This window comes from Mus musculus, chromosome 2 (assembly GCF_000001635.26).
Source record: "Mus musculus strain C57BL/6J chromosome 2, GRCm38.p6 C57BL/6J".
Taxonomy (NCBI): domain Eukaryota; kingdom Metazoa; phylum Chordata; class Mammalia; order Rodentia; family Muridae; genus Mus; species Mus musculus.
This window is the reverse complement of record NC_000068.7, coordinates 69986730-69999067: the sequence shown is the minus strand read 5'-3', so window position 1 is coordinate 69999067 and position 12338 is coordinate 69986730. Positions and strand designations below refer to the sequence as shown.

General features: G+C 38.4%; 1 protein-coding gene across 9 annotated transcripts in view; it reads right to left on the bottom strand.

Annotated features, from left to right (window-relative positions):
* The window catches only part of Ubr3 (ubiquitin protein ligase E3 component n-recognin 3), a 127079-nt gene that overhangs the window by 24943 nt on the left and 89798 nt on the right, over nucleotides 1-12338 (bottom strand). For 7 of the 9 annotated variants that reach the window (XR_003953713.1, XR_374518.2, XM_011239758.3 and 4 more), the window contains 3 exons: nucleotides 10172-10282; nucleotides 7431-7643; nucleotides 5256-5392 (listed from right to left, as the gene is read on the bottom strand). Coding sequence is in view for 6 of the 9 variants with exons in the window: in XM_011239758.3 (XP_011238060.1) it covers nucleotides 5256-5392; nucleotides 7431-7643; nucleotides 10172-10282 (461 nt within the window). In the remaining 3 variants the exon portion in view is untranslated. The remainder of the gene's footprint in view (nucleotides 1-5255; nucleotides 5393-7430; nucleotides 7644-10171; nucleotides 10283-12338) is intronic. The other 2 variants (XR_003953714.1, NM_177783.6) reach the window with 1 other exon arrangement.

The following is a 12338-nucleotide window of genomic DNA, read 5'->3' as shown; positions in this document are numbered from 1 at the left end:
TGGCTATATTCTCTTATAAAAACTATGATTTCCTAGACAGCACTTTTTTAAAGTACCAACCAAATACACAAACAAATCTTACAAAATCTATGTCAGAACCAGAATGTCAACTTTCATCTCACTATATTTATAAAAATGTCACTAAATTATAACAACAATTCTGTTTATTGGATCACCAAATATACTTAAAAGGATGACAAATAAGTTATTATGAATTTTATTCTAAAGAAAATAAATCTATTAAGTCTTACATTATTTTAAAATATGGCTGAAAGATACTTCTATGCAACAGTTCTACTTCATTTTATAAAACTATACAAAAAGTTAATGCATAATATTTAAAATTAAAAAAAAATCAATGTCAGAGACCCTAACCATCAACATTGCATTGTTCATTTCCACCCAAACTTTAAAACTCACTAGACTAAGCCATCCAGGTGGATGTTTATCCCCTACTACAGTCCACTGTTGAAAAATCACAGCAATCTGTTTTTCTTTCCTGGATGGATAATACAAAAATAAGCATAATTTGGGAGTGAAGTTTTTATGCTTTTAATTCTTGAAGAAAAGCAGATCGTATCTTCTACACTTTCTACCACAAACATACCCAGTGAATTTGGCAACAGAGAAAACCTCTACATTTCAAAGAATGACAAGAGTGCAGAAAGCTATCACTGCGGACTTAGATACAGCAGCATTAAAAAGTCTTTAACTAGACACATCAGCCCTTTATCCATATAAGAGTTTGTGCTCTTGTTATGTTCCCCTTTGTACTGTTATTTTTAGGGCAATAATTTGAAAAACAAATGTGCAGGCATACATATTCACATACACAGCCAAAAGAAAAAAAGTGTGTGTGTGTGTGTGTGTGTGTGTGTGTGTGTGTGTGTACAGAAAATCAATCCAAACTGGAACAATAGAAAGTGCAAAGATTTTAGAGAACATATCTGAGGCCTTGATCTAGCCACTTCATTGTCTGAGCAAGTTTCTCGTTGGGTTGAGAGCCTAAAATGAAGACACAGCTCTTCTAGGAATCCTTTCTGAGAGAGAAAATAGATATTTCATATACTTTGTTCTAACTCGTTTACATTCCCTTTTGAAGTTCTATAGTATTTTACCAAAATAACATTTGTAGAACCTATATTTTATTCTGTTTTATATACAATGTTACTCAAGCAACCATGTCTTAGTGTCTAAATTCCTAATGATACTTAATAATATGCTGTATTTAAAAAACAAACAAACAAAAAAGAGCTATGTAAGACTGGGAAGAAAGCTCAGTGGGTATGGTGCTTGCCTTGCAAACAGATCTCCTATACCTGTATAGGGCCAAATAGATTTACCAGACCATCTGAAAGCCCAGCATTCAGGAACTGAAGAAACAGAATCCCAAAGCAAGGGGCTAGTCAGGTACCTAACTAAACAGAAAGCTCCAGGTTAAGTAATTGAAAAAGAAACTCCACATCAACTGCAGGCCACACACACACACACACACACACAGGGCGGGGGGGAGGCACACATGCACACATATACACACACACTAAGACATATACATACATATATACACACACATAGAAAATTAACCATTTTTATTTATTGTAGTTCATCTCCTTTTGCTGATCTTTACAATCCTTAAATGCAACAACAAAAGAGAAAGAAACAGGGCAGACAGATTTGTTTTCAAGGGGGAAATTACCTCAAATAATAGCTTTAAATCAAAAGCAAAAAATGAAAAGGGTTCAGTTTGAGCCTGGGTATGGTGGCTTATCCCTGCAGTCCCAGCTACTCAAGAAGCTGAGAGGGAGGACTTGCTTATGCTCAGACCTTTGCAATCAGCATGTGCAGGAGAGTTGGGTGCTACTTATAAAGAGCATTACTTGACTTTAGAAAGTACTCCTCTTGTTTTCAACATAATTACTTTTAAATATCTAAACTTACAGCCGGGCGTGGTGGCACACACCTTTAATCCCAACACTCGGGAGGCAGAGGCAGGCAGATTTCTGAGTTCGAGGCCAGCCTAGTCTACAAAGTGAGTTCCAGGACAGCCAGGGCTACACAAAGAAACCCTGTCTTGAAAAAAACAAAAACAAAACAAACAAACAAACAAACAAACAAAAGATCTACACTTACAATACAGCATATGAAGATATATATTCACTCTACTGAATACCAATCCATTCATGCCCGAGAGATCTGTTCACCTGCATCTCAATGCTCCCCTGTCTTCTCTCTACCATTTCCATGTTTCTCACAGTTACACACCTAGAGCTACAGACCAACACCTCTGTTCCTGACTTAGATACAAAAGTCCTTGGTGGGAAAATCAATTACTGAAAGTCATGTTTGTCTTAGTTTCAGTAATGCAGTAATGAGTTAATATTAAAGGAAGCCTTACCCAGTGTAATCTCTTCATAGTCCATTTTTATGACTAATATTTGCAACAGAACAAAAATTTCAGAATAGCTTGAAACATATAAAGTTGGTATGGTTAATTTGAGAATTAATTTTCAAAAATACATTCCAAAAATTTCCCTTCTGTTGCTTTCAAAAAAAAAAAAAAAACAACTTTTTTCCAAAAGGGTCCTCATATAAATCAAATTAAAAACAAAGACATGCACCCTTTCCATCAAAATACTGAGTTCTCCAGCCATCAAAAGAAATACTCTCTTCCCAAATATCAAGTCTTATGCTCCCTAATGAACAAACAAAATTACTTACACAGCAAGGAGTAATTGAACTCAAAACTAGAGCTATGTCATAATAAAATGCCAAATATAAATATATCTTCAAGTTCTGGGAATCACAAAGAATTAAAAATGAAGTAATTTAAAGTAAGCTTGAATTACAACTTATTTCATAAATACTTACTTGAATAACTTTTGACTGCAACTTCTTTCATAAATAGTTAATAGTTTCAGAAATATTTTCTCTGAAAGGTAGTTACTGACATATTTCATAGGACTTAAATATTTAAATAAAATACTGAAACAAGCTGCATGTTAGAGGAAAATAAAAGCCTTGCCATTATGTTCTGCTCAGTATGATAAAACCCTTTTTCCTTCATTCAGATTTTAATTTTGAGTCACTTTGGCCTTCATTTGTTTTCTTCGCAACAGCTAAGTGAGACTTCAGGAGGCCTGCAAGCTCACTGAAACTCTGCACATGCTTGATTATTCTAAGCAGATAGTCACTGTCTCACGGTCTGAGTTTATTACTAGGGTTCAGAGAGGGATGGGGAAGGCAGCGTGACTTCCTGTTCCTCTGCCCACACCTTTACCATCTGATCCCTGTCCTTGCTTCTCTATAAAAGAGAAGAACACTGAGTCCATCTTACTGTTACCATAGCCTTCTTTCATAAGTTACTTATAGTTTAAGGCAAAACACAAGGACCTAAATTGCAGCTAAATTTACCTTAATGAAATTGTTTAATTTATCATATTACAGGAAAATTCCATGTATTGATCATTCCCATCCAATCAGGATCTCAGGACCTCCTAGTAATGCCAACTCTAGTGAAACTGAAGGCATGATATACAAGTGAGATGTGTGTGTGTGTGTGTGAGAGAGAGAGACAGAGACAGAGAGAGACAGAGAGGAGTATGTGTGTAAATACAACAGCTTATCTGCATTCAATATTTCTATATAATAATTACATATTGTACAGAAACTATGCATGATCCTAGATCCTTAGTAAAGTTAAATTAAATTTCGTTTTATAAGCATAGTTATAAGTATGTAGTAATCAGTAACTCCCCAGAAACAAAATAATAATTATATACCTCACCATCTAAAAATCAAACAAACAAAGCATTCTGGATAACAACAGCCTAGGACCACAGAGTAGGCCGTCGTTCTCTAATGCACAGACACTTCTAGACCAATCTGGGTCCAGCATTTATGTTTACAGTCTGAAGAGTGAGGTAGCTTCCTTATCTTGAGCGCTAACTTGCTTGCTGAAATTCTTCTAAGTCTGGATTCATTTCCTGGGTTTTAAAGGTTACATAAACTCTTTCACTTACTGTTTTATTACACTGCTATGGGAGTGGGGCAAAGAGATTAAAAACAGAACACAACCTAAAAGAGGTGAACACAAGACAGGAAGAAAGATGACTAACTGAAAAACCAAAACCACTGAATCTTGACTCAAACGATCTCTCAAGTCCAGCCTGTAGTTCTGCTAGTAAGTTGCTGGATGACTTCAAGTCCCATCATCTCTCTAGATCTTACCAACCACAATATTATATAAACAAAATAAGAAGTATGTTTGCAAGGATATAAGAGGCTCTAGAGTTTCGGCTTTAGCAGGATGTGTTTGTTTGTGTCTAGTTGTATATACCTACATCTTATCTTCCTTGTTTCCTTCTTTTACGGCTCTCCATTTTCACATATTCTCCAAAAGTTCTGCCTAGATGTGTGCATTGATGATGATCCAGCTACTCAGAAATTAAGCTAATGCTCCCTAACTCAAAAGAGGAGAACAGGTGCTGCTTCCCTGAGCCTGCCAGCCAGAGCAGAGAGGTCAGAGCACCTGGCTTCCCTGCCAGCCAGAGCAGAGGCCAGAGCACCTGGCTTCCCTGCCAGCCAGAGCAGAGAGGTCAGAGCACCTGGCTTCCCTGCCAGCCAGAGCAGAGAGGCCAGAGCACCTGGCTTCCCTGCCAGCCAGAGCAGAGAGGCCAGAGCACCTGGCTTCCCTGCCAGCCAGAGCAGAGAGGCCAGAGCACCTGGCTTCCCTGCCAGCCAGAGCAGAGAGGCCAGAGCATCTGGCTTCCCTGCCAGCCAGAGCAGAGGTCAGAGCACCTGGCTTCTTGCTTTCTCTTCCTTCGCTGGCATTTCTTAACATACTAGGAGAGCTCTCACTTGGTTCAAAGAAATAAGTTCCTCTCTTGCAGCCTTCATTTTTGTAATGAAGGCATGTAACACTATGTTTTAGTTCTCAGCATAAGCACTTGCCAAGACTTCATCATACGTAAAATGCCATATTTTAAGGGACTTATCAGCCCCAAGTGTTAATAATATACTTTCCCCCTTATGTTCCATGATGTTCAACAACAGCCGAATTGTTCAGCAAGTAATTTAAAAATAACTTCAGGAAGTAACTTCCTGGGAGGCTGTAAAACTAGATATACTTTTAACAAATATTAAAGATACATATCCTTTCTTTACACAAAAACAGATGGTAACATAAAACAAAGATTCACTAAACAATAAAAAAAACTAATACTAAGGAAATACTAATATATATTACACATACCTACCTAGCAACAGAGTACATAAAGAGAAACTCGTTGTCTGGTGAGCCTGGGGTCTTGCTATAGTCTCTGTATTTCTTCTGAGTGGTATTTTTTATATCTTTCATTACAGATTCCATTTCTTTACTTAAGTTGGTTTCTGACTATAAAAAAAGTGAACATACATATAAAACTCACATTACTTTTCTTTAGTAGTAGCTTAAAACTGAAATATTTATTATATAAACACACTAGAAAATTAACATTAAATCAAAGTAGATGTAACATAAACAACTTTGCACAATTTAGTGTATAAAGAAAAATTAATCAAGACTGAATCTATCTTACTCAAGTTCTGGATGGCAACTGGTAATATCCATTTATGATAAAACCCAATTATGAATTATTGAGTTAGCAATACAAACTCTAATCTAATGAGTACATAATACTAAATAACATTTTAGAATCAGTTCCATGTTTCCCAAAAAGTTGACTTTATTTAAGTTCAGTTTTCAAAGAAATATAATACCAATTTCCCTTACTTTCTGGCAAATTTTGAATAAAATTTACATACCAAATACCCCTCAGATTCTAAAGTTAGTCTTCATTTGAGAAAGTAAATGCCAAGACATAAATCTGTATGGTTTAACGTCCAAACTTTTATTTCAAAAGCTTAGTTTAATGGCAGAGTAGCTGCCTACTATGTGAGAAGCCTCAAGTTCAATTCCCAACACTACAAAAAAGTAGAATGGCAGTAAAGTCACATCCTTTAGAAACCATAACAAAAATCTACAACAGAGCTAAAACATTTTAAGAACTTAAGCCACACAAATTCTGTTGGTGGGAATTAAAAAGCAGAATCATTTAAGCCAATTCACATTCTAGAAGACCAGTTTGTAGTGAATGATCACACAGAGTAAATAAAGCTGTGTATAAACGTTCTTAGTTTTTATTACATGTATGTGGTATGTGTACACATGCACACACATATGTGGGTGGGGTCATGGATGCTATGGCACATGTGGAGAGGCCGCAGGACGGCTTGGGGTGGTTAGTTGTCTCCTTCCAGCACATGAGTCCTTAGGAATTAAACTCAGGTTATCAATCTTAATGTCAATATAAGTAATGATATATTTTCAAACATGTATTTGATACTTATATGCTATATTATATTTGTACATTGGGACAGAGACAGAGACTCATGTACTATGGTACAGCATAGGCCACATATACTTTGGTAGTCCCTTAAAATTATATTACCTAGAGACATCAAAGCCATTTGGTTTGTATAAATACAATTTGATGCTCACACAATGGCAAAATTATCTACTGATGCCATTTTCAGAATGTATCCATTGCTCAATAAGCAAAATAACACATATGCTTTTTGCTTTGCTTTGCTTTTTCTTTTTTCAACATCTTTAAAGAGTCTAACCACATTTAAGCTTGTGCTGGCTAGTTTTATGTCAACTTGACACAAGCTAGAGTCATCAGAGATGAGGGAGCCTCAATTGAGAAAATGCCTCCATAAGATCAGGCTGTAGGCAAACTTGTAGATCCTTTTCTTAGACCTACAAGGGCAAGCCCTTGGGAGCTGGAGGCAGGCAAATCTCTGCGGGTTCAAGGTCCTCTACTAGCAAGTACAGGACAGTCTGGGTTGGTTGTACTGAGAAGCCCTATCTCAAAGAAACAAAAAACAAAAAAGAAAAAAGAAAGAAAGCAGGTTGAGCAAGTCATGAGGACCAAGCAGCAGGCCTCTGCATCAGCTCCTGCCAGGGCGATTCCGCCCCATCTGAGCTCCTGTGCTGACTTCCTTCAATAATAAACAGGGATGTGGTACTTGTTTAAGGTCGTGGTGTTCCATCACAGCAATGATAACTCTAACAAGAACAAAATTTAAGCTCATGATAGTCTTAATACATTAAAATTATAATGATTTTAACTAAAGAAAAACATAACATCTGATAATTTCTTCTACAATTTTCATTCTGCTTTTCAATGAGCACAAACAGAAGACACAAACTTCAAAAAAATCAATTTCTACTAAATGCATAAAGGCCCAGGGTAACTTAGGGAAAAAAAGAAAAGACGGTAGGAAGTAGGGAAGAGATGGGACTAAAGGGAAGGAGGGAGGAGGGGATGGAGGGAGGGAACCGAAAAACAGACAAAGTTAATAAGTTAGCCAGGATATTTCTGCCTTACACTGATGCTTACTGGGAAAGCTCCCGGCCGTCCCTGCAGCTCTTCCACTTCCTTTATGAGATCTTGCGTGCTTTTGTTACAAGGGCGTTGCCAAAGGTTATTTTCCACATTGCTTCCAGGATAACATGGAAGAACACTGTTGGCAAACTGTCTACAGAGGGGACACGTGAATTCTCCTTTGTCCACTGAGAAGCCCTGAAGAACCTGGTCATTCTGAAAGATGAAATAAACAGAGAGAGATCTGATTCACACATTTGTAGTAAACATAAGTTACAATACCAGATTTTACAGTAAATTAGCACACCATACAAAGAAAGGCATCTCTAAAATATCACAAAAAATTAAGTCTCTGGTTTAGTCATCAATGGTTAACAAGGCACTTCTTATAATACACATTATACTATAAGCACATGCAAGACACTATCCGGTCTTAAGTAATACCACAATATTTTTTTCTATATAAGCAAACCTTTAATATCTTTTTTCTGAGGAAGCTATAGAAAGTCTCAATTGTTCACATGGACCACAAAGCTCTTTACAATCTGGTTTCTCACTAGTTCCTTAGACATACAGATCTAGATAGAATGATTCAAAGGTACCTTATGTCATCAAATGTCTGGGCATACTTCAGATGGTCACTATGACCCTGTGTGTACTTTAAAACAGCACTCTTTGTCCACCAAATACACAACCTGGTGCTGAATTTAACTGTCAACAGACCCAGAATCCCCGAGGGACAAACCTCTAGGCATGATTCTGAGGGGTTTCTAGATTGACTCACCTGAGCAGAGCGCCCCCTCCTGCCCAAGTGAGGGCAGCACCATTTCACAGACTAGTGTCTACCCTGGGAAAAAGAATGGAGAGAGCAAGCTCTTCTCTCTCTCTCTCTGTCTCTCTGTCTCTCTCTCTCTCTCTCTCTCTCTCTCTCTCTCTCTCACTCACTCACTCTGCTTCCTGACTGTGAATCAATATGGACAGAGCCTTGTGCTCCTGCCACCATTCTAGACTCTACTCTCAAACTGTGAGCCAAAGAAGTCTGTCTGTCCATGTGTCCGTCCTTCTTTGCATCCTTCTATTGCTTTTTCATCACACAGTGAGAAAAGTAACTGACAAACCCCGTAAATCCTTGGATGAAGGATCTGTCTTATTTACTGTTGTATCCCCAAGATTCATCACAGAATCTACAATACTCTAGAACTAAATAGTTACTGAAATGTGCTTAAGAACCATTTCTTAGTTATTAATTAGCTTGTTAATCCTGTATTCTAGCCTGCCCTTCTCTTCTGCTTCTTGGAGTAGAGTTCATGCCTGAGGAGCAGCCTCCCTGTGTGCTGTGCAGTCCTTTGTCTGTGGCACTGCAGCAGCCGTGGTCATTTGGTAGGTAACATCTTCTTTGTGTTGCTTTGCTGTCTCTCCTCTCCTTTCTCAGTACATAAAGAGTTCAGGTTGCCTTGTTCAGAATCTTTCCCTTGACCTTGCATCGAGCTGAAGCTAGGATAACTAATTCATTAAAGCCTGAATTGATGAAAGCATAGCAGAGTCAACAGGCAAACTAGACCATGGAGTGAGTAAATGAACTGCATTCAGACAAAGTAAGCGTCATCCTAGCAAGAGGAAAACAAGAGAGTATTGGTAAACCACTGACACGATTTAGAAACGGAGGGAATGAATTAGAGCAAGGAAATCAGTATTGAAAGCAACTACAAAGAAGTCAAAAGAGGGCATACATCAAATATCAGTGGGACTAGTGAAAGTGGACCAATGGCATGTGGTACTCAGGAGCAGCCATGAGGGCCCTGGCTAGTGCCTGAGTGAAGAGGCAAAGGAAGGAGAGAAACGCTTCCCAGTCAGGAATCTATGAAAAGAAAATCCACTTTGATAATAAAAACATTTAGCAAGTTGAACTGAAAGACTTTTTAAAAAGGCTTCAACTGTATGCAAGGTCAAGGGAAGGGTTCTAAACCAACCGAGCACGGCCTCTGCAGTGCGGCAGACAAAGGCACAGCACACAGGGCGGCTGCTCCGCAGCAGAAGCAAGAAGGACTTCTACTCCAAGAAGAGAGGGGACAGGCTAAGATACAGTCACTTACTGGGGAACTGTACTGTGAATGTAAGGAGGGAAGGGAGTGTGTGATGAAGACGCAGTGATTTCTTGGTGACAGAAGAAGAAACAGAGGTTGGTGAGTGACGTCCTTAGGATTTAAGCCAAATGTCTGGATGTGGGATGGCAGACTTGGAACAGCTGCTGTGGCAAGCAGGAAAGAAACATGACGAAAGCAGGAACCTAAATTAGTAAATGTACTTCTAGGCCATGAACATAACCTCAGTCCCTGATATAGAAAATCTTACGTTTGCATAACAGTTCACTTAGTTTTTGATTTTCTACCATCTCTTGGTTCACTTCTAAGTCTAAAATCAAGAGGCTGACTAATGCCTGGGAATAAAGACAAACTAGGCTCAGTACAGGAAAGTGGGGTTAGGAGAGAGCTAATGGACAAAGAAGTGTGCAAAGGTTAAATAAGACAGGGTGACCACGTGACAAGATGATCCCTAGGGCAGTGGAGCTTAGCACTACAGAGCAACAGCAACCAAGACTAATACTAATGGGAGTCACAGGAGTCATCTGCTAAAGTATAAAAATGACCCTCAAACTCAAGAAGAGGCGCCAGGATGTATATGGTGTAAAACTCATAACACCTGCAAAGGTAACAGACATCTTTAAATCCTTCTGATCAACTTACCCGTAACGACTCCATATAGGATTTATGACAATCTATGTGCAACGTGTGGCCACAAGTTTGTACATAAACACCTCCTTCCCAGCCAATTGATACTGCCAAAAGGCAAGAACTCTTCAAAGAGAAAGAAAGACAAAGACAATTAATTTTAAAGAATTACTAACAAATAAATAATTATGAATATATTGAGATACATTCAACCAAACCTGCCATGTTTTTGTGTACATCCTAAAACATAGTGTGTAGCTTTTTGATATAAATTAACATATGATAGCCCCAAAGCAAGATCTTTAAAATTAGAATACTGTAAGTTTTGGTTTCCAAATATCCAAGCTTATAATAAAGGAGAATAAATATCATGACAATATCTCTTCTATCCCATAACATATAAAAGTTCAGGGGCTGGGAGGATGGCTAGTCCATAAAATGCCTTCCATAAAAACATAAAGGCCTAAATTCTGATTCAGTACCTATGTCAAGCTAAGTGCAGCAGTACATGTCTGTAATCCTAAACTGGGAATATAGATATAGGCAGATACATTCCTAGAGCTCAACTGAATAGAAGAGTTCTAGGTTCATTGAGAAACATCTCAAGAACATGAGTCAGAGAGTGATTGAGGAAGGCACCCAACATCAACCTATGGGTGTGTCTATGCACACACACATTCACATAGAAAAATTATTGTTGAGCTGAACTACACTGTTGCTAGTCAAGTTATGCATCATATATGCACTAGCTTCTCCATTTCTGCCATCAACAGTTTTGGTTTTGGAACATAGACTTCTCTCTGGCTTCCACAGTCGACCGCCCTTAGGTTTCCTCCACTTGATTCCCTTACACTTCTTGTTTGCATTTAAGGGATGTTTGTACTCCTCAAGGGAGTGCTACTCTCAGCATTGAAACTGAACCTGCTAGGAAATTAGTAATTTCACCTATCCTATACTCCTGGCTGCCTTTCCGGAGGGAGGGAGGGAGGGAGCAAAAGAGGGAGCAAGGGAGGGACAGACAGAAAGAGCTATATAGATGGTTTTTTCCGAAGCCAGAAATCAGAAATTCCTAGTTCAGTGTCCCTCAGCTAACATAAAGTCACAATGTCAGAACTCTATCATCCTCCCAATAAAGATTTCTCTTTCTCTTGATTTAAAACTCCACAAGCACTTACTCAATGTCAAAAAGAATTAAGTCATTTGCTATCAATCCTTACTTACCTACACACAATGAGTTCCCAAGCCCTATCACATACTACATTTAAGCTAAAGACTTCAAAAATCAATGTTCCCTCCCTTTCTCCTTTTCCTCTCTCTCATTTTCATCATTTGATCTACCAAACAGCATTGAGGACTAAGCCTGAATTCATCCTGTAGGATATGCAGCAATAAGATAGGCAGAGTCATATGAGGCACATGGGACATGAGTGACAACCACATAATCGAGTATTTGAAAACTGTCATAAAAAATGTTCCTACATGCTTAAAAATAATGTAAATCTTTACATTTTTAATGTTGGAAGGAAATTAACATATCATAATTCAAGGTCTTTAGATGTTCCTAAATCCAATGTTCTAACAGTAAATCAAAATTCTTCATGAGAACACAAAAGTTGAAAATACTGCACTGGGGCTGGCAAGATGGCTCAGCAGGTAAGAGCATTTGCCATGCAAATATGAGGGCCAGAGTTTAATCCTTAGAACCCACAGTGGAAAGGAGACAGCTGACTACCCCAGAGCTTGAGCCACACACCGGCACATACACACTAAAACAGAAAGACAAGTATAAAATGCCTCTCTAGATAGAAATATGCAGCAGCATAGAGCACACTCTCACAGCAGGTAAGCACAGAGCACACACTCACAGCAGGTAAGCACAGAGCACACACTCACAGCAGGTAAGCAAAGAGCACACACTCACAGCAGGTAAGCACAGAGCACACACTCACAGCAGGTAAGCAGGGCTCTATTATTACAAACAGGAAGAACAACAGGAGGCCTGCTCATCTCTGTCTTATGTTTGGGAGATCCTTAAAATATAAACAGATTTAAGGGCTACATCATTTCCAACTCAGTGAGTAGTCAGTTAATAAACATGCTGTTCTCTTCAGCACAGTATTATAAAAATGTGGATAATGTTAACTTTAGAAACAGTGGCTAGTTGTTCTGTTTATGAAGTACT